The sequence below is a fragment of the Papio anubis genome, chromosome 15 (genome assembly GCF_008728515.1).
Source record: "Papio anubis isolate 15944 chromosome 15, Panubis1.0, whole genome shotgun sequence".
Classification (NCBI taxonomy): domain Eukaryota; kingdom Metazoa; phylum Chordata; class Mammalia; order Primates; family Cercopithecidae; genus Papio; species Papio anubis.
In genome coordinates this window covers 19,775,857-19,798,815 of record NC_044990.1, presented here as the reverse complement: position 1 = coordinate 19,798,815, position 22,959 = coordinate 19,775,857, and the positions used below count along the sequence as shown (strand labels likewise).

Here is a 22,959-nt window from a genome sequence, read left to right as displayed (position 1 = left end):
TTGTGTGGCTAATGTATAAGTAAGTGATTATGGTTGGTTTTGTAAAGAAATTCATCATTTAACCCTTTTCCCATTTAGGAAAAATAAAAGTGTGAAGCAATACTCCATTTAATTTGGATATAAATATGCTCTTTGAGCCTGGAGAAAATCTGACTGATTTTCAATGTGAAAATAAAATATAAAAACTGTTCTTAGGCTGGGTGCAGTGGTTCATGCCTGTAATTCCAGCACTTTCGGAGGCTGAGGTTAGCAGATCACCTGCCAGGAGTTCAAGACCAGTCTGCCAACATGGTGAAACCTCTGTTCCCTACTAAAAATACAAAAAACTAGCTGGTGGGCATGGCTATTACACATACCTGTAATCCCAGCTACCCAGAGGCTGGGAGGATGAGGGATTGTTTGGAACCTGGGAAACAGAGGTTGTGAGAATCAAGATCATTTCTGTTGCACTCCAGCCTGGGCAACAGGAGCAAAACTCCATCTCTAAAAAAAAACTGGGTGCTGGCTCATGCCTGTAATCCCAGTACCTGGGAGGCCGAGGCAGGATCATGAGGTCAGGAGGTCATGACCATCCCTTGGCCAACATGGTGAAACCCCTGCCCTACTAAAAATGGACAAAAACTAGCTGGGCATGGTGGCTGGTGCCCAGTCCCAGCTACTCTCGGGAGGCTGAGGCAGTGAGAAATGGCCTGAACCCATGAGTGAGCTTGTGGTGAACCAGACCGCCACTGCACTCCAACTCTGGGCACAATAGAGTGAGATCATGGCTCTATTAAAAAATGATTGGAGTTATTTCTAAAACAGAACTAAATATCAGAATTGTCTGAATCATCAGAATCAACCAATTGGGAAAATACCTAATTCGAAATACCTAATTCATCAAATGACGAATCTTCACAACAACTGTTTGAGAACAATGTTAACATCTTGCATAGGAATGCTATGTTTTCTAGGATTTGACATTTTCAGTAATCAAGAATTACTATATTTTGTAAATGGAAGTACCACTACTAAAAACAGAATGCTATAATAAAATGATGCTTTTGCTCTAAAGTCAGCACCATATATACAGGGTCAATAGGCCGGGCGAGGCCTGGCGCCTGTAATCCCAGCACTCGGGAGCCGGCTGCAAGGACCACTTGAGGTCAGGAGTTTGAGACCATCCTGGTCAAAAACGCAGGAAACTTGCTCCTGTTTAACACACAATACAAAGGCTATTGTGGTGGTGTAGCGTACTGTAACTCTAGCTACTTCTGGGAGGAAAATGAAACCACTTGAAAACAGGCAGCAGAGTGAAACAGTGTCTCAAAAAATAATAATAGTAATAATAATAATAATAAAATCAAGATATTTCATGTCAAAAAAATCGTGAGGTAAACATTCCAGCTGCAAGCACTGCCAGCAAGTATTCTCAGGGCAAACAGGAAAGGGGTTTAACAGATTTGTTTCAGAATTCCTTATGGTGTACTTATGTGTCTTGGCATTTTCTTTAAACAGTTATAAAATCTACCGGTTTTCTGATTTATTAATAAATTAATCATTTTGGCACATGTTCAACTTCATATTTGTACAAGGGTCATAACTTTACCTTTTTAAAGCATGCTTCAGCAGTATGAACAAAAAAATAAGTTTGAAAGTGTGTTTTCAGGAAATAAGTCATCCTCTTGAGCTGAAACGTGAGGCTCTTGGAGGATGTCATTAAAGTCACCTCACAGCATTAACAAGAATTCTGGACAGAAACATAGTTATAATTAACCATTAATCCAGCAGTACTTTAGCCTACTTCCTTGTAACCAAAAGTCACATAGCACCAGATAGTGACCGTTTGTATGTATCCCCATTGTGCCTGTGAAAGTAAAATAAATCTTGGGGTCCCCAAATCACTAAGCTAAAGGGAAAAGTCAACTGGGAACTGCTTAGGGCAAACCTGCCTCCCGTTCTATTCAAAATCACCCATGGACTCACTAAGACAAATGGATATCTGATTGCCTCCTTTGGAGAGGCTAATCACAAACTGAAGGAATGCAACCATTTGTCTCTTATCTACCTATGACCTGAAAGCTCTCTCCCAGCTTGGCGTTGTCCCACCTTTGCTTTGAATTGTCCCACCTTACCAGACCAAATCAATGTTCATCTTACATATATATATATATATATATATTTTTTTTTTTTTTTTTTTTTTTGAGATGGAGTTTTGCTCTTGTTGCCCAGGCTGGAGTGCAATGGCGCGATCTTGGCTCACTGCAACCTCCACCTCCCGGATTCAAGTGATTCTCCTGCTTCAGTCTCCCAAGTAGCTGGGATTACAGGCATGTGCCACCATGCTCAGCTAATTTTGTATTTTTAGTAGAGACAGGGTTTCTCTATGTTGATCAGTCTGGTCTTAAACTCCTGGCCTCAGGTGATCCGCCTGCCTCGGCCTCCCAAAGTGCTGGGATTACAGGCGTCACCAGCTTATCTCACATACATTGATTGATGTCTCATGTCTCCCTAAAATGTATAAAACCAAACTATGCTCTGATCACCTTGGGCACTTGTCATCAGGACCTCCTCAGGCTGTATCACAGGTGCACGTCCTCAATCTTGGCAAAATAAACTTTCTAAATTAACCGAGACCTGTCTCAGATATTTGGGGTTCACATTTTGGTAACCATGGAGGGATTCTGAGTGAAGATGCCTCTAACCTTTGACAAATTTCCTGTTGGTGGTTGGTACCAGCATGAGTTAATTTTATGGCTCAAATCCATGGGACAATTTGCTGAGGTCTGGGAGCACCCCCTCCAGAAAATCCCTGATCTCCCAAAATTTGGTCAAGATCTAAAGTTTATTTTGCCGTGCAACTACCACCTCCCCCCCACCATTTTTTTGCATTTTACTTGCTTCCAACAAGGAAGGCGAAATTTTCTGCTTCCATGATGATGAAAGGTAAGCAAATCCTTTATGTAGTTTGAATTCACACCCAGCAGGGAAGATGAGGTCAAGTGTTTTTCCTGCTTCTGGGATGGCAGAAGGCAGTCTTTAGCCTGAGACCCATCCCTAGGTAAGTAGCTGCATTGGGATTTTGTCTTGACTAAAGTTTAACAATAAGCTGGTCTTAATTTCTCCTTACCATTAGAGTGCTCAGTGATCATATTGTTGGGTTTTGTTGTTGTTGTTTGTTACAGTCTTTCTCTCATCAGAGTTGACCAACTCTACCTCACTTGGTCAATTCTGAGTGAGAATTCCAAGTTATGGGTAATAAAGTCTCTCTAATTTGACTAAAATTCCTCACAGCTGCAAAAGAGGAAAAACAAAAACCAAAAAATCATGTGCTTGGTTTCTGTGTTTGCTTCCTATCTTAAAAAACAAACAAACAAATATTCTTTCATTTACTTTTCTTCCACCCTATACCTCCTTTCCCCTTTGCCATCTGCAGTACCAAAACAATCTAAAGAAGGCTTTTAATGACTTGAATCCCTGTGAAGAATTCAGAACAAAGGCACCACTGACCCTTTTTATGGTGTTCTGTTTTCTTTGTAAAGTTTCAAGAGTCATGAGCAGATTGTTCCTAGGTCTAAAGATCTGTTTTTCTGTATTACATGAACTGATCTCTTTGGCTTTGGGGGTACCACAGATTACTTTGTACTGTGAAAGGATTTGACCTTGGTGTGTGTAATGGGAGATGAGAGCTACAAAGTTAGGAGTGGTTGAGCACAGTTTACTGGAAGTGGTCTTGGTTGTTATTTTTTTGTTTGTTTTTCTTTCCTAGGAAGTTGTTGTTTAAGGATCCTGATTCTAGTTCAGAGCTGCTTTCTAAAGGGTCTTCTCTATTCTTTTTTCTCCCCAAGTTGATCTCAATTCAGCTTCTCTGTGTGTATTTGCATGAGGAAATGAATGGTTGTTTTAACAGGTTAACAGGAGACTGAGTTTTCTCGGTTCCAAAGAGAAAGGGCTTTTGCTCCTTCCAGCAGAAAAGCATCCCTGGGTGACCAAGGGCTTTGTGGGAGTGTCTGGGGGGTTGACCCCTGTGATGTGCAGTGGCCCTACTGGAAAATCCCAAACAAAAATTAATTTTTAAAAAGGCTCGTCCAGGAAACACATATATAAGGGTTGATCACCAGGTGTTTTAAGCCCCCTCAGAGGTCAGAGACCTCTGGAGAGAGAAACTAAAACATGAAAGAAGGTAGAAATGACTCAGTGGTGACACACTGTGTTGCCCTGCCCACAAGCAGCACACATCGATCCACTACACAAAAACCCTAGGCCACAGATCAGTTCCTCCTTTTAAGAAAAAAAGGGGGAAACAAATAATCTAAGAACAAGGAGAAAGCAAGGAGAATGACCCCTTTTGAGCATTCTGTAGGTTTTGTGGCATCTATACTTGCCAGAGTTTATGTAAAATGGAAGTAATTATGGTCTTTGTGCACATTTACATTGAGGAAAAAGAGCCCTAAAGTCAACCTGCAAACTTTAGAGTTCCTAAGTTCTCCTTTATATTTTCTTTTCTGCCTGCCTTTAAATCTGCTGTTATTTGTCTATTAAGATAAAAACCATTGTTTGGATCCAACAGGTTTTTTGCAAGCCAGTGAATTTATATTTATCTCATGTCCGAAGTTTTGAAGTAAAAGCTATATGATGTGTGTGTGTGTGTGTGTGTGTGCGTGTATGTGTATTTAAAAGGCCTTTAGGCTGGGCACAGTGGCTCAGACCTGTAATCCCAGCACTTTGGGAGGTCAAGGTGGGTGGATGACCTGACGTCAGGAGTTTGAGACCAGCCTGGCCAACATGGTGAAACCCCATCTCTACTAAAAATACAAAAAATTAGCCAAGTGTGGTGGCATATGCCTGTAATCCCAGCTACTTGAGAGGCTCAGGCAGAAGAATAGCTTGAACCCAGAAGGTGGAGGTTACAGTGAGCTGAGATCACACAATTGCACTCCAACCTGGGCAACAAGAGTGAAACTTTATCTCAAAAAAAAGTAAATTAAATTTAAAAATAAAAAATCATAAAAGGCCTTTATAATTTCTATAGTTTTATGTTTAATTAGCAATTAAATTCATTTTAATTTTTCTCTAGCATACCAGACTTTTTCTCTCTGTACCTTATCATGTAAATTTTGCTATTTGATTTTCACCTGAGTTGTTTCCTTTAATATGCAAATTTAAAGCTATTTAGCTAACAACTGCCTAGGGTAGTGGGACAGGTTAGCAAGAATTTGAAAGTATAAGACAGGAAAAATAGCTGTTTATGAATCTGTACGATGTACTTCTATCAGCATCCCTAATATGTCTATGTATTTACGTGTTGTGTACACAATGTTTCACAACTGAAAATATCTAAAAGAGTTCTAATTAATTAAGAAAATAAAAATATGTGAATCAAATACTTTAATCAGGAAAAAAGACTAGTCAAATGCTTTTTCAAGTTTACATAACTTAAGTAAAATCTCTAATAAATAAACTAGCTTTAAAATTATTGGTAAAGTGATATTAGAAATGTCTTAAAAATTGCCAACATAAATTTTTGTTTGCATTTATTAATCAATAAATTTCATAATTATCCTAACCAAATACTGTAAAGTTTCAAAATTTGGCATAGGGGTTATAAAACTATAAACCCAGCCCAAGACAGAATAAACTTTGCTTATGTCATTTTTAATAAATAAGACATTGATATTGGTTTAATGAAAATAGCTACATCTTGAATTTAATAGGATTACCATAACTTCTAATCTTGTGGCTTTAGGGAGTCTAGTCCACAGGCAGTAAAGTTTGTTTTGGGAAAGGACTGTTATCTTTGTTTCAAAGCTAAACTATAAACGGAGTTCCTCCCAAAGTTAGTTTGGCCTGAGCTCAGGAATGAACAAGGACAGCTTGGAGGTTAGAAGCAAGATGGAGTCGGTTAGGTCAGATCTTTTTCACTGTCCCAGTTATAATTTTTCAATGGTGTTTTCATAACTTTAAATCATGACTATTGCAGTTTTCATAACTAAAATAAGTAAATGTTTAAAATAAAATAAACAGGTAACTGTAATGGGATAATTGTAGAAAAATTCATCATAATTTAGAATATAAAATTATATTTAAGTAAAAGATATTTTGTTATTTGGGTATTTTCTAATAAAAATATATTGTAGGAAACATTCTAATAAAAACATGTGTCCTTTTTTTAAAAAGTGGACAATTTTTGTCTAATTGCAAGCTTATTTAAAGGTTATGTACAAAACAAGGTAAAAGGGCCAAGCGTGGTGGCTCATGCCTGGATTCCCAGTACTTTGGGAGGCCAAGGCAGGTGGATAACAAGGTCAGGGGTTTGAGACCAGCCTGGCCAACATGATGAAACCCTGTCTCTAATAAAAATACAAAAATTAGCCGGGTGTGGTGGCACACACCTGTAATCCCAGCTACTTAGGAGGCTGAGGCAGGAAAATCGCTTGAACCCAGGAGGCAAAGGTTGCAGTGAGCCAAGATCATGCCATTGCACTCCAGTCTAGGCGACAAGAGTGTACAAGGTTTTGTTTTGTTTTTGGTAAGAAAGCTTAAAAAGAAATAATTTTAAATAAGAAAGAATCTTGTATGGCAAATTTAGTCCTAGAATAAAATGACTGTTGTTTAAAAAAAAAATAAAAAGGGATGTTAATGTCAAACCAGAAAGTCCAAGCATGTCATGAATGGTCTGTGTAAGTCACAATAAGAGGATTTATAAGAAAAAGCCCAAAAATTTTTATATGATCAGGTTGTCTAAAATTAATGAGAAATTATAATGGTCTCTCTAGGGATTGGGCTTGAAAACACTTATACACTAGATAATTAGTTAGAACAATAAAATTAATTTTCTTAAAGGATTGATGTACTCAATAAATTACAGGAGATTTTAATTTTTTTAACAGAAAGTTCAACTTGTATTGCATCTTGTTTTTGGTTTTCTCTCTCCTTTTATTTATTTATTTATTTATTTATTTATTTATTTATTTTTGAGACGGAGTCTCACTTTGTCGCCCAGGCTGGAGTGCAGTGGTGCAATCTCAGCTCACTGCAAGCTTTGCCTCCCAGGTTCACACCATTCTCTTGCCTCAGCCTCCCAAGTAGCTGGGACTCCAGGCACCCGCCACTATGCCTGGCTAATTTTTTGTATTTTTTAGTAGAGATGGGGTTTCACTGTGTTAGCCAGGATGTCTCAAACTCCTGACCTCATGATCCGCCCGCCTCGGCCTCCCAGAGTGCTGGGATTTCAGGTGTGAGCCACCGCACCCGGCCTCTCTCCCCTTTTAAAGGACGTAAAATAGTAATACTCTTCTTCAATTCATTTTCAGCTCATATAAGTTTTGTTTCCCCTTGAGTTCTGTTTGTTGTAGCCTGGTGCTAAAATGTTTTCTTAAAGGTCTAAAGGAAATGGTTTCTTTTTCTTTTCCTTCATTTTTTTTTTTTTTTTTTTTTTTGAGATGAAGTCTTGCTCCATCACCCAGGCTAGAGTGCAGTGATGTGATCTCAGCTTGCTGCAGTCTCCACCTCCCAGGTTCAAGCAATTCTCCTGCCTCAGCCTCCCGAGAATAACTGATTTTACAATGATCTGTGATATCAAATGTGCTTAAACCTTTGATATTTGACAAACTTTCTAAAATCAAAATTACAAATTACATCTTTTTTTGACCTAATTAATCCTTCAAGACATTAGTTTCCCTAAAGTCCAAAAATGACATAATTTGGCTTATTTGGTATAAAAATTACACAGGAAGCATTGTAAAATATGAAATGGTGTTTGGTTACTCCCACACCCTTACTATCTGCCTAAGTGATTTCTTCTTAATTCCTGTATCAATAGCTTTTCTGATGTTAGAATTATAAGGCTTTTGTTTAAGGATTAATTTACAACCCCCTCGTTCTTATAGATAGGATCTCTGATGTTAGAATAATAAGAAATTTGTTTAAGAATTGCTTAATATGGTTTTCAGATCCTGAATTTCAGTGGAATAGCTGATGCCAACCACTTTGAAGATGCCCACAGAACTGAATCAGTGTGAGAACATAGAGAACATTGTTTCTTTTTTTTTTTTTTTTTGAGATGGAGTCTCACTCTGTTGCCCAGGCTGGAATGCAGTGGCACGATCTCGGCTCACTGCAACCTCCACCTCCTGGGTTGAAGTGATTCTGCTGCCTCAGCCTCCTGAGTAGCTAGGATTACAGGCATGCACCACCACACCCAGCTAATTTTTTGTATTTTTAGTTGAGATGGGGTTTCACCATATTGGTCAGCCTGGTCTCAAACTCCTGACTTCAGGTGATCTACCCACCTTGGCCTCCCAAAGTGCTGGGATTACAGGCGTGAGCCACCGCACCTAGCAAGAACATAGTTTCTTCATCTCCCTGTCCTATGACTTTATCCTGCACTCTTTGACCAATTAACAATGCCCAAACTTCGGCCCACTCCAAAACCCTTAAAAACCCCAGCCCCAAACTCCTTAGGGAGATGAATTTGAGGTTTCCTCCTATCTCCTTATTTGGGGTCCCTGTGATTAAACCTCTTTCTCTGCTGCAACCCAGTGTCTCAGCATATTGACTTGCCACATGCAAAATAGCTGAAAAATCTTATTTGCTATTCAAACATCAAAATCTCTAAAAATTTAAGGTTTTTTTATAACTTGTTTTGTAGGCAAATTTTACCTAAACTGAATATGTGGCAGGCAAACCTGACCTGGACTGATGTGAATTATTTATATCTTTATTTATCCTATTTGATGTAAAAGTTCATATATTTCACTGGAGAAATATTAATATATAGGGTTGCAGAGTGCTTCCCCAGGTCCTGCTGAGGTGTTAAGCAATGCTCAGGATATGCATTAACTTTTATTTTTGTTCTTTGCTTTTTTTTTTTTTTTTTTTTGAGACAGAGTCTCACTCTGTCACCAGGCTGGAGTGCAGTGGCACAATCTCGGCTCACTGCAACCTCCACCTCCCAGATTCAAGCGATTCTCCTGCCTCAGCCTCCCAAGTAGCTGAGACTACAGGCATGCCCAACCATGCCCAGCTAATTTTTGTAATTTTAGTAGAGACGGGGTTTCACCGTGTTGGCCAGGATGGCCTCGATCTCTTGACCTCGTGATCCACCTGCCTCGGCCTCCCAAAGTGCTAGAATTACAGGCTTGAGCCACTGCACCTGGCCACATTAAACCCCAAATATTTTGAATTTTGAAATATATTTGGTCCCAGTGTTTCAGATAAGGACCATGAACTGTAATAAAAATATAGTTGTTGGCTGGGCACAGTGGCTCACGTCTGTAATCCCAGCACTTTGGGAGGCCAAGGTGGGCAGATCACAAGGTCAGGACTTCGAGACCACATACATCAGGGAATGGAGCGTTTACAGATACATCACAACAGAGAAATAGGCGAGATTGGAGCCACATCATGGAGAGCTGGAATAATAGTGCAGTTTAGTGAGATACAGAATACAGGGGCAGATGCAATGTCACAGTGCAACCCAGCTGTCTTGGTTCAAATCCTTTTGGCCACTAGACTGTCCCTCGGGGACAATCTTGGGCAATTCATCTAGCCATGCTGGCCTCAGTTTCCTAAAATGAGCATTGCAACTGAACCTACTTCATAGATGTGTCATTTTTAAGTGAGTTAAATCTAACACATTTAGAGCATTACCTGGTAAAGAATAAGTACTCAAAGTTAACTACTATTGCAGATAATTGCTGTATTACTAAAGTGAAAAAAAGATAAGATTAGGCCAGGTGTGGTGGCTTATGCCTGTAAACCCAGCACTTCGGGGGGCTAAGGTGGGTGGATCACTCAAACCCGGGAGTTCATGACCAGCTTAGGCCACATGATGAAACCCCTTCTTTACAAAAATACAAATAATAAGATTAAAATAAAAATTGGAAATCCTAGAAATTGTTCAGAAAGCACGCTTTTTAATTTGATCACCTTTTTTTTTTTTTTCCCAACAGTGTCTCACTCTGTCACCCAGGCTGGAATGCAGTGGTGGATCACAGCTCAGTACAGCCTTGATCTTCTAGGCTGAAGTGATCCTCACATCTCAGCCTCCCAAGTAGCTGGGACCACAGGCACACAGAACCACACCTGGCTAATTTTTTTATTTGTAGAGGTAAGGTCTTGCCATGTTGCCCAGGCTGGTCTCAAACTCCTGAGTTCAAGCAATCCCACCTTGGCTCCCTAAAGTGCTGGGATTACAGGTGTGAGCCACTGCGCCTGGCTTTTGATAACTTTTTACTTTAGCAAAGTTTTTATTTTTCCTTTTAAAAATGACAAAGCAAAGACAATCAGTAGCTGATGAAGCAAGGTTTATCTTTATAGAGGTTCTGACTAATCAATGAAGAATGAGTAATAAAATACCACCATTTTGCCGCACCTAGTGAAAAAATGGATCTAGGCAATGAAGAGCTTCTAATATCATTTTAAAAGACACAACGTTTAAGAGACTCCCATAAGCAAAGTCTACATAACCACACAGCATAACCACAGGTATGAAGTAGTTTTGCCAAAAACAGTTTAAACCTGAATCTGATCAAGTTTCTAGAGCAGTTTACAAGAGATACAGGGAACAAAGGACACATGATATACCACAGGTCTAGAAAAATCTTAACTGTGTGAAACTCCTCAGGGCTAAGGATCCAGTTTCTTCAACAAATACATTGCAAGGAAAAAAAGAAAAAAAAGAGAATCTAAAGATTAAAATAAACCAACAATATAACAACCAATTGCAATGTATGTACTTTCTTTGAATCCTGATATGAACAAACAAAATGCCACAAAAAAGAGAAAAAAAATCTGACACAGGGAAATTTGAACACTGACTGGATATTAGATAATATTAAAAAGTTTTTATTTTCTTAGGAACAAGGTCTCATTGTTTTGTGTTTTGTTTTGTTTTTGTTTTTGAGAGAGTGTCTTGCTCTGTCACCCAGGCTAGGGTGAGGTGGCGTGATAGCTTACTGCAGTCTCCACTTCCCAGGTTCAAGTGAGTCTCATGTCTCAGCCTCCTGAATAGCTGGGATTACAGGTTTGTGCCACCACGGTTGGCTAATTTTTGTATTTTTAGCAGAGATGGGATTTTACCATGTTGATTAGGCTGGTCTCAAACTCCTGGCCTCAAGTGATCCACTCGCCTCGGCCTCCCAAAGTGCTGCAATTGCAGCTGTGAGCCACTGCGCCCAGCCTGAGTTCTAAATTTCTAAGTTGTTCTGCATAGTCGGAACAACTTGGCTCTATAACAAAAACATAGCCCCTAGGCTGGGGCGTCACCAGCTCACCTGCAATCCCAGGTTTTTAGGAGGCTGGGGTTTGAGACCAGCCTGGTCAACATAGTGAGACCCCCATCTCTACTAAAGCTGGAGCCGCGGTGGCTCCGCCTGTAATCCCAGCACTTTGGGAGGCTGAGGCAGGCGGATCCTGAGATCAAGATCCAAGACCATCTGTGGTCAACATGGTGAAACCCTATCCCTACTAAAAATACAAAATGCTATTTATGAGCCAAGGCGTGCATAGTCCCAGCTACTCAGAGCTGAGAACAGGAAAGAGCATGCCGAGCCTGGGAGGTGAGTGCAGTGAGCCAGAACAACCACTGCACTCCGGCACCTGGTGACAGAACAGATCCGCCCTAAAAAAAAAACCCACCGAGTTGGTGGCCTAAACAACAGAAATTTGTTTCTTAGCCTCTTGCGAGACTGGGAAGTCTAAGATCAAGGTGGCAGCAAGGTAGGTTTCAGTCTGATACTTTTTCTCTTGGTTTGTAGGTGGCCACCATCTCACAGGGTACTCATATAACCTCTTTTTTGTTTGGGCAGGGAGAGTGAGCAAGATCTCTGGTGTCTTTTTAGGAAGGCACTAATCCTATTATGTCAGGGCTCTACTCTTATGACCTCATCTAACCTTAATCACCTTAAAGGCCCTGTCTCCAATAGAGTCACATGTATTGGAGGGGTTAGGGCTTCAATATATGAATTTTAAAAATAAGTATTAGTAATATGAACATGATTATGAATATAAACAATTCAGTCCATAGCAGTAAGACTACTTTTTTTGTTTTGTTTTGTTTTTTTTGAGATGGAGTTTCGCTCTTGTTGCCCAGGCTGGAGTGCAATGGCACAGTCTTGGCTCACCACCACCTCCTCCTCCCGTGTTCAAGCGATTCTCCTGCCTCATTCTCCATGTAGCTGGGATTATGGGCATGCGCCACCATGCCCAGCTAATTTTGTATTTTTAGTAGAGATGGGATTTCTCCATGTTGGTCAGGCTGGTCTTGAACTCCTGACCTCAGGTGATCCATCTGGCTCAGCCTCCCAAAGTGCTAGGATTACAGGCGTGAGCCACCATGCCCAACCAAGACTAATTTTTTAAGGCAAATAAAGCTTTATATATAATACTCAAGTCATATAGCTGAATACACAAATCAAAATAAAGAATTAAATACTTTTTGGATAACTTAGGAGAATGACTTTATGTAGATCCTTTGGAACTTTTCCCCTACTGGAACATAAGCTCCATGTGGGCAAAGGTTTTTGTCTTTTCTGTTCATTGCTAAATCCTCATGACTAGAATAGTGAATAGCACATAACTGGTGTTCAGTATTTATTGAATACATGATTGAAGGTTTTCTTTTCCTTTTTGGAGCAGGGAGACCCTATATCATAGCTTAGGAGCCACAGATCATTAAAGCAGATTGCCTTAATTGAATATTGGCTCTATCACTTACTGTTTTTTTACCTTGGATAAGCTACTTTAGCTCTATGTGCTTTAATTTTCTCCTCTGCAAAATGAGTATTTTAAGGTTGTAAAAATTAGATGAATTAATAAGGTAAAACCATTTAGAACAGTATTTAGTACATAGTACATAGAAGTAGGTACCTTGAAGTTGGTTATAAATGTCAGATATAATTTTGCATATATAGTTAATTCTCCTTTCTATGTATGTGATTATAATCTAAGAAAATACTCTGTAAAGTCAGTAATATGGAACATTTTTTGCCTTTTCTTTCAGGAGGAAAAATTGAGGCATGGAGATAGAAAGACTGTAAATGTGATAGCCAAGGGCTGGATCCCACTGGATTAGTCAAAGTAGGACAATATGCTTGCATTTTCCTGCAATTGTTTACTAACTGGAGCTTTCATTCTTCACTTAATCAGTGGTTCATAAGCTATGAATCTAGGTTGAGCCCCTACATTCCCATGTGCAAAGAACATTATAAAATCACTAACGTGGAAATATACAGTCTCCTAACTTTTGGGTCCTGTTATTACTTTTAAAATACAAATTTATTTGTATCATCCTTTAGTCATTAGGTATTTTCTGAAGCAATGGAAGCTGAAAGTATAGAAACTACACGCAGAATCTTCTACATTTGTGGACAATGAAAAAGGAGTCTTTGTTTTTTAAAAAATCAGAAAGCAGTGCTCTAGGGGCTTCTAATATATAAGGAAATTATTGTAATTTCACATACAATATGTTCTAAATCTTGATCTCTTAATCAGAATCGTAGAGAATCTCTCTTCTAGGTTTGCAGTTAATGGTGAAAACCAAAAGCTCCACCTTTGGCTGGATAGTGGATAGAGGGGGTTGGAGGCTGCGGCAAGGTAAACTACAACTCCCAGGATTCTTTGGTGGGCTCTCTGGGAGATGTAGTTTAGTCCCACCTTGGCCCCTCCCTGCCTCACACCATCTCCACCCCAGCTCTGGGCTCACGTTCTGGATAAGGACGGCGCGGGGGCGGTTGTCTCATGACAATTTCATTCTCGTTTTGTCATTTTTCTCATTTAGCTCATTTTTGTCATTTTAGTCCATTGTTAGGCATGCTCGAGGACTACTCCTTCGGAGAGAGGTCGTTGCGGAGGAGGGGCCGGGAGCGTGTGTTAACCCGGAAGAAGTGAACCAGGAAGTCAACGTGATTTCGGGTTTGTTGGGCTGAAATGTGGCGGGTCTCTGAAGGTTCCGACCTCAGTAAAGAGAGCTGACGTCTATTCTTCTTTTTCTTAGGTACTGTGCACAGTTCGTTCCTGATCTTCGCCGCCGCCTCCTGTATTACCTCTTTATGGAATCACTCCATATACTGAGTTACACAGCATGGTTTGCCCGTGCTGCTGCCCCGCGGGCTGTCGCTTCTGACCTGCCTACACTTAGAACTTTCCCCAAAGCATCAGAGTAATACTGTTACTGTGATGGGTAATGGAGAAGTCGTGCTGTTCTCAGGTGTAGTTAACCTTGGAGAGCAAACATCTTGTTTTTTGTTTGTTTGTTTTTTCCCTTAATGTTGAGATTCATGACCTTGAAAATTATGCATTCTACTCTGTTCCTAAAATGGAAATTTTAGCAATAAGTATTCGTACAAACATGTATTTGTCATCCTTTTCTGTCTGTTAGCAAATGGACACACTTTCTCTGACGTGCTTGAAATACGGGGGTGGTGGAGTGTAATGTTTGTGACAGCTGGCCATTGGTGCTTTCTTCCACAGTTCTTTTAATAATGTGATGCACTATCCTAAAATCTATCAGTAGAACTCTGGAAACTGAATGTTTTAAAGACCATTCTGAATGTTTATTTCCTAGGTGATAATGGTAAGTTAACAGGCTTATAGTGAACAAATGAGCTAATATATCAATGCACCTCCTAGCATAGTAGGATCACTGGAGAAAGTAAAGGTTGATTTTGATAAATGTTGATCCTTCTTTTTTTGAGTTGAGTCTCACTATGTTGCCCAGGCTGGCCTTGAACTTCGTAGCTCAAGTGATCCTCCTGCCTCAGCCTCCTGGGTAGCTGGACAATAGATGCATGCTACTGTGTGTGGCTTGACCCTTATTTCAACTTTGAACCTCACAGTTTTAGGGGCAAAGTGTTTTTCTTAGAACACTTTATATTCTCCCTTTCTTACTCAGTAAGACCATTGTGTACTTTTGTTAGCTCTTGATTATCTCTGTTGGAGGGGAGGAGAACAAAATTATTGTACACAGCCAATTTCACCTAACCTGTAATTTTTTAAACTAATCTTTTTTTGTGATTATGAATGTATTCCATGCTATATGTGCAAGCGACTTGGAAAACACTGAAAAGTAGAAAAAATAGCAAGCAAAAGGTATTCATAATCTCACAACTAGAGATCATTTTATTAACATTTTGGTATGTTTCTTTTTTTTTTTTTTTTGAGACAGAGTGTTGCTTTGTCGCCCACGCTGAAGTGCAGTGGTGCGATCTCAGTTCACTGCAACCTCCGCCTCCCAGGTTCAAGCAATTCTCCTGCCTCAGCTTCCCAAGCAGCTGGGACTACAGGCACATGCCATCAAGCTTGGCTAATTGTTTTGATATTTTTAGTAGAGAAAGGGTTTTCCCGTGTTGGCAAGGCTGGTCTCGAACTCCTGATCTCAGATGATCTGCCCGCCTCGGCCTCCCAAAGTTGTAGGATTACAGGCCTGAGCCACTGTGCCCAGCACATTTTGGTATGTTTCTTATTTAACATTCTTTTTAAAAAATACTCTATGTGCTTTTTTTTTCTTTTTTTACATGTATACTATATATTATAGAGTATTTTTAAAATGTAATTGAGATTCTATTTTGTTCCTTGCTTTTCTTGCTTAATATAATTGACACCACTTAATATAATTGTAGGACTTTTCACTAACCCAACTTTCTTGGTCTATTAATACTTGAACTTTTCTTCCTTTAGGATCTCAGCTAAAAGGGAAGCATTTTTGAAAAATGATTGCAGAATTGAGAGTGAAAATTACTGAGTCCTGAACAGGCAACTTACATTCTAATACCAGCTCTGTCTCTATCCAGCCGACTGAATAGTCATGATTAAGTTACTTGACTTCCTTGGATATCTAGATCCTTAAAGTTAAAGAATTATACAAGATAATAATAATATTTTCTTCAAACTTTAGAAAATGACTCTGTGAATCACCTTAAGACTGTGTTTGGAGCTGGCTGAGGCAGTAAATGAAACAAGATTTCTTGATGTTCCTTCCAGCTTTATTATGCATGTATCTTTAGAGCTGATTTTTTTTAAAGACTGTGTTTATTGTATTTCAGATGCTGAGATGAATCGTCACCTGTGTGTTTGGCTTTTTAGACATCCATCTCTTAATGGTTACCTCCAGTGTCACATCCAGCTCCATTCTCATCAATTTAGACAGATACATCTTGATACAAGGCTGCAAGTTTTTAGACAAAACAGGAATTGCATTTTTCATCTGTTAAGTAAGAATCGGCCCAGGAGATATTGCCATCAAGACACCAAGATGCTTTGGAAGCATAAAGCACTACAGAAATATATGGAGAACCTGAATAAGGAGTACCAAACACTTGAGCAATGTCTGCAGCATATCCCTGTGAATGAAGAGAATCGAAGGTCCTTGAACAGAAGGCATGCTGAGTTGGCACCTCTTGCAGCCATTTACCAAGAAATTCAGGAGACTGAACAAGCAATTGAAGAATTAGAATCAATGTGTAAAAGTAGGTAAAAGATATGTATGTGTCCTGCATAAGGGCTATTTTTATGTGTGTGTGTAAGTACAGATTTGATTTTCTAAGTTAAAACTTTATTGAACTTAGTCTTTTGTTTTTTTTTTTCCCACAGAAGCAGGGTCTCACTTGTTGCCCAGGCAAGAGTGCAGTGACTCAATCGTAGCTCACTGTAACCTCTAAGTCCTGGCCTCCCACTTCAGAATTCTGAGTAGCTAGGGCTGCTGTGCCAGGGCTTTCCAAAGCAATGTGATTATAGCCACTGTGCCACTGAGGCTGGCCTGAACTCAGTCTTTTAAAAAACCTACAAGTAATAAGCCCAACACTTGGAAAGAACAGGACTCTGTACCCAGAGTGTTTGACCCACTTTAGCTACTAAAGATCAACTCTACTAAGTAACTAGGCTCCTCGTGGTACTTGCCATGGTCTTAAGGTCTGGGAGACAAAATGTTGGTCTTTTCAGAAGCTTTATTTTATTGAGCAGAACTTTATTGAACACTGTACCTACATAGTAGGGCTACACACACAGTTCCTACCCCATCAATGAGCTTCTATGGTCTAGTGAGAGAAACTTATTTAAGTATTGTTTATAATGTGAGACCTGCTGTACTAGAGGAAGGCACAGTTTCATGAGAGCAAAGAGGAGAGGGCCCTCAAACCAGCCTGGACTGATTGGGTAAAGCTTCCTGGAGGGGACCGCGCATTAGTGGAGCCAAGAAGGAAGCTTTATATTTCTTTTTTTTTTTTTTTTGAGACAGAGTCTTGCTGTGTCACCCAGGCTGGAGTACAGTGGCACGATCTCGGCCACTGCAACCTCTGCCTCCCAGGTTCAAGCGATTCTCCCACCTCAGCCTCCCGAGGAGCTGGGACTACAGGCGCCTGCCACCATTCCCAGCTAATTTTTTTTTGTATTTTAGTAGAGACGGGGTTTCACCATGTTGGCCAGGCTGGTCTCGAACTCCTGACCTCAAGTGATCTGCCTGCCTTGGCCTCCCAAAGTGCTAGGATTACAGGCGTGAGCCACCACACCTGGCCATGATATGTATTTTAAAGTACCGTACTAAGCCAGGCACAGTGGCACACACCTGTAATCTCAGCTACTTAGAAGGCTGAAGCAGGAAGATTGCTTGAGTCCAGGAGTTTGAGACTGTAGTGCGCCATCATCGCATCTGAGAATAGCTACTGGCACTCCAGCCTGGGCAACATAGTGAGTCCTCATCTCTCTTAAAAAAAAAAAAAAAAAAAAAAAAAGTGAACTGAGTATGAATGTATCAAGAGGTTTTATTTCTGACTTCTCTTGGATAATATGGAAGTTGTAGCTGTGCTGGACCATGTCACAGTATGCTGAGTTACAGCTGCCACCTTTAGACAGGAAATGCTCACTCCAGTTTGTTCCAAAACTTACCTTATTTGGGTTTATATTTAATTAGCTAGTCCCTTTTTAAACCTGTTTGATTAATCACTTGATTTATGTAATTATAGACCTTCAAATAACGAGCTTTGTAAATGTGGGTTTCTATATTAAGCATATTTTTGTTACTACTGTTAATAGATTGATTTGTTTAGAGATTAAATGTTTTAAGCTATTTTACCTTAAAAAACACACACACAAGGTTTTGGGAGGCACGATTATATTACTTTTCACATTGAGCTTTTTGGAAATGCTTAGCAAATACTTGTTAATTGACATTTTCCAAATATTCTAAATGTTCCCTTGTATAATCCCTTGCATTTGCAATTGAAATAAAACTTAGTAGCCAAAGAGGAACATGGCTACTTAGGAGTTTCTCCAAAACTTTATCATTATTTCTGTTTCTGGCTTTTAGGCCTAAATAAACAAGATGAAAAGCAGTTACAAGAACTTGCACTGGAAGAAAGGCAAACCATTGATCAAAAAATCAACATGTTGTACAATGAGGTAGGTTTTCAGAAGTAGACTAGTTTAGTAGTGCTGTATAAAGGAATACTGTTTTTGCTAGACTCTGCTTTGGTGCTCAAAATGGTTTCCAAACACTATTTTAAGTGTGCTCTTATGATAAGTGATCAAGCTGGTCTCCTATAATTTGCTGCAGAATGAGAATGAAGAAATTACGGTGTCACATAATAAAACAAAGACTCCCAGGGTAAAAAAAAAAAAAAGAAAAATTCAAAGTTGAGTCTGTTAACTTGTTAAGCAAGAGCATACATGCTGGTAAAGAAATTTAGTTCACCACAGGGACGAGTCAGAGGGTTTTAAGAGTGAGAAGTGGAGGAGGAGTTCATGGTGACTGTTAATTAAGGATTGGAAATTTGCACTCTGGATAGAATAGAATAAATCCAAAGGCGTAGAAATAGTTGGTTAACACACATCTTTGGTTAGGTCTAGTAAGGGTGTGGCATACTGGAGCCTCTCAGGATTCATGATACTGTATCAGCATCAGCTGATATCTCCTAGACATGGAAATGGAAGATTTCCCTTCCATAGTGGTCTCTTTTCCTTCTTGCTTAATGGATGGTTTGTCTACAAAGACAATGAAGAACACACTACGATATACCATGTTTCCCTCTGTCACATTTGCCGTCTTCCTACCTTCAGTCTTTCTTACTCTGGGAATCCAAGAGACAGGCTTTTTGAAAAGTTAAGGGGGAGGTTACCTGGGATATCAGTTATTTTTATTACGAATTGAACCAGTTAATCAAAGGTAGAAGATGTCTGACTCTTAGTCTGATGTTCTCTCCCATAGACTATATCATTTCTAGCAGAGATGGAGTGTTTCAGAAATTGGCAGTAGGGAGAATCATGACACATAGGTACTTTTAGTTTGATTTGAAAAACTTTTTAGTAATAGTGAAATTACTTCCCTTTTCTTCCTAAGAGGAAAGTTGGTTACTTTCTTTATTAGGAAGCCTTTTTTTTTTCTGGTCACAGCTGAGAAACTCATTTTGAGCCTTATCTTGGGAGCCCTCAACATAGTCTTTAATTAGAGCGACTCTGCTGAGAAGGCACAGCATGGCTGGTGTCTGCTGTCAGTTACAGCAGGAGATAATATGAAATCATTTCTCAAATTGAAGACTTTGAAAGCCTTGCTTCATTCGTGAGATGAAAGAAGCTGCTGTTCAGAACTAATTATAAGAGCCAGAATCTGAAGAAAATTGAATGGAACACCCTGGACTTTGATCTGAACTTCTGCATTCTAGAAAATTAAGATAATCTGATAACAGTGCAGAAAATATACTGACAAGTAACTCCATTGTTAACCTGAATTGATCACCTGTTTTAGGTCTAATTAGTTCTACTTATTATAGCATTTTTGGAATACCCTATTTGGGATACTGTATGATTTTGCCAATTATTGATTTTTTCAATGTTTTTGGGGCCTTTATTTAAATTCAGTAATAGTATGCCGGGGAAAATATACACACAAATGCTGATTTTTATTCCAGCTTTTCCAGAGCCTTCTGCCAAAGGAGAAATATGACAAAAATGATGTTATTTTAGAGGTGACATCTGGAAGAACTACTGGAGGTCAGTAAACTTATTTTATTATTTAAATGATCTAAAAAGTCCTTGAATTTTACCTTATCTGATAACACTAACTTTAAAAGTCCATTAGATGTATTTAAATTTGCAAATAGTTATTCTTTGTGTCTTAAAGGACTTAGTCTTAAGGATGGCTTTCTGAAATTTGTTCTGACTAAATATTTTTCATATTTTCTTTTAGGTGACATCTGCCAACAATTTACGCGAGAAATATTTGACATGTACCAGAATTATTCGTGCTATAAACACTGGCAATTTGAACTTCTGAATTATACACCAGCAGATTATGGTAGGCATACTGAGGAATTTGCCCGTAGCAGATACTGAAAATTATTTTACCTCTGATCTTGATTAGAACCACATTGTCCCATTTTTTTAAAAAACTTTTGGTGTATATCTACTAAACACTGTGACATAGGCTCATCAATCACAGTGGCTTTCTATTATAGTAGAGTTGTTAGCTGGGAGAAGAGAGTGGAAATGAGGGAAGCGTTTGCTTAGGGAGAAATACGTGAATTAGAGAAAATTCCCCTGAGGAACTTAGATACGTATCTTGCCTCAAAATCATTTTTCTCTGTTATTGAAAGCAAAGATATATTAAGGTTTTTACTTTAAATAGCTTTATTTATAAAATAATATAATAAGTATTACTAATTAGACTAAGTGGCTAATGTGTTTGATTTTTATGAGAATATAGAAAAAGTTAACCATTTGTCTTTATTTTCAAGAAACTTCTGTTCTCTTTTGGCTGATAAAAATTTATACAACGGCTGGACACTATGGCTCATGCCTATAATCCCAGCACTCTGGGAGGCCGAGGTGGGTGGATCACCTGAGGTCAGGAGTTTGAGACCAGCCTGGCCGACATGGTAAAACCTTGTCTCTACTAAAAATACAAAAATTAATTGGGCATGGTGGCATGTGCCTGTAATCCCAACTACTCGGGAGGCTGAGGCAGGAGAATCGCTTGAACCCGGAAGGGGGAGGTTGCAGTGAGCCGAGATCACCCCAGTGCACTCCTGCCTGGGCAAGAGCGAGACTGTCTCAAAAAATAATAATAATAATAATACAACGTAGGCAAACAGTGCAGTTCTTTACCTTTAAATACTCAAGTATATTGATTCAAAACGTGATGGTAATTCTCTCATTTGTCCCATTCTTTTAATCCATTTGAAAGTTTTCCTCTGCTTGGTTATGCAGTGATACATTGTAGTAGACAGAGGAGTCATCAATAATAAACCACAAACTATCAAAATAGGGAGAGAAGATTCATGTAAGTTGAACAGTAAAGGGAAATAAGAACCAGCATACAGCGTAAGGAAGTTGTACTTGGTACAGATTTCAGATACAACCAGTGGTCAGGAAAGGGGGTTATCCGTGAGCGCAGAGGGAAGAAACAACCTGAGCAGCAGCATGCTGGTGGGAGAGGTCTTGGTGTGTCGGGGAGGGAGTGGGGAGGCCAGTTTACCCATAGCTTGTCAGGGAAGTAATCTCTGAAGTAGGTTTGAGTGGATAGATTTTGAACAGCTTTGACTGATGGGCAGTGGGAAGCTGTTGAAAATTGTATTAATATGATTTGATAAAATATATTTTAAGGAGATTATTTTGACAATAGTGATGGACGGATGGATGGATGGATGGATGCATGGATGCATGGATGGAAAGGCTAGATTTAGTGCAGACTGCAAAAAGGTTATTACAGTAATCCAGATATGACTAAGAGTTAGAATGGGAAGTAGAATTATGTGTCAGAGACCTTCAAAGGATGAATAGGCATAATTTGCTGAGTAACTAGATGTGAGAGGAACTGTTGCTTATCCAGTATGTCCTGTGTGAACAACCTCACATCCTTGTGAAATAGGTATTACTAATCTCATTTTACAGATGAGAATCTAGGCTCAGAGAGTAATTAACTAATCCAGGACCACACAGTAAGTAATGGCAATCCTGGGATTAAATTTTAGTCTGTTTGATCCAGAGCTGCACTACATCCCATGATTCTATTCTGACACAAAGGAGATGAGCCACAGGGAGTCTAATCTTTCTAGCTGAGAAGACTGTGATACTCATTCATGCCGTTGGATGGAATAGAAGTTGGAAGGCAGAAACCATTTGGAAAGAATAATGATGAATGGTTTTTAAATTATTAAGTTTGAGGTTATAGTGAGCATCCACTTAGAAATAGTCAGTAAATAGGCTGGGCACAGTGGCTCACACCTGTAATCCCAGCACTTTGGGAGACTGAGTTCAAGACCAGCCTGACCAACATGGTAAAACCCCGTCTCTACTAAAGATATAAAAATTACCTGTAATCTCAGCTACTCGGGAGGCTGAGGTACGAGAATCATTTGAACCCGGGAGGTGCAGGTTGCAGTGAGTTGAGATTGCACCAGTGCACTCCAACCTGGGCAACAGAGTGAGACTCAGTCTCAAAAAAAAAAAAAAAGAAAGAAATATTCGGAGTAAATATTAAGTTGAGTAACCAGATCTTTGGTGAGAGAACAGAACTCAGGCAAACTATTTGATACCTGTTAACTCAGAGACAATGTCTGATACTGAGAGAAGAAGTGAGGGAGAGTCTGTAGAGAGAGAGCATTCAGGGCAACAAGCTTTGGAGAATGGCCACGTTTAGAAGGATAGACCAGTTAGCAAAATAAAAGGAGGATTCAAGATAAGCAGAAAAAGGATGAGGACAGTAAAATATTATGGAAGCAAAAGAGGAGAGAGTTTCAAGGAGAATGTAAGAAGAAACAGCAGCATTGTGAAAAGGAGAGTAGTGGAAAATATCGTGAGTGAACTCTGATAGGTGTATTTTGAATGAGACTTTCAAGAATAAAAGGGAGATGACCTCAATAACAGGAAGAGAGATTCTGTTCCAGGTTTGTAGAGCAGCCTAAACAATGGTTGGGAAAACCTGCCTTTAGATACACTAACTCACTGGCAAAATAAAAATATTTTGAAAAGTTAAAAGCCTCCTTTTTTAAA

At 39.3% G+C, this 22,959-nt stretch overlaps 1 protein-coding gene across 6 annotated transcripts in view; it reads left to right on the top strand.

Annotated features, from left to right (window-relative positions):
• Window positions 1–22,959, top strand: part of MTRF1 (mitochondrial translation release factor 1) — an 85,080-nt gene that overhangs the window by 27,856 nt on the left and 34,265 nt on the right. The window contains exons 4-10 of one of the 6 annotated variants that reach the window (XM_031655795.1): window positions 12,983–13,059; window positions 13,779–13,893; window positions 13,976–14,188; window positions 16,023–16,445; window positions 18,281–18,372; window positions 19,878–19,959; window positions 20,156–20,263. In XM_031655795.1, the coding sequence (XP_031511655.1) occupies window positions 14,158–14,188; window positions 16,023–16,445; window positions 18,281–18,372; window positions 19,878–19,959; window positions 20,156–20,263 (736 nt within the window). In that variant the 5' untranslated portion in view covers window positions 12,983–13,059; window positions 13,779–13,893; window positions 13,976–14,157. Of the gene's footprint in view, window positions 1–12,657; window positions 13,060–13,642; window positions 14,189–15,476; window positions 16,446–18,280; window positions 18,373–19,877; window positions 19,960–20,155; window positions 20,264–22,959 lie in introns of those variants that run through there. The other 5 variants (XM_017951205.3, XM_017951206.3, XM_003913806.5 and 2 more) reach the window with 5 other exon arrangements.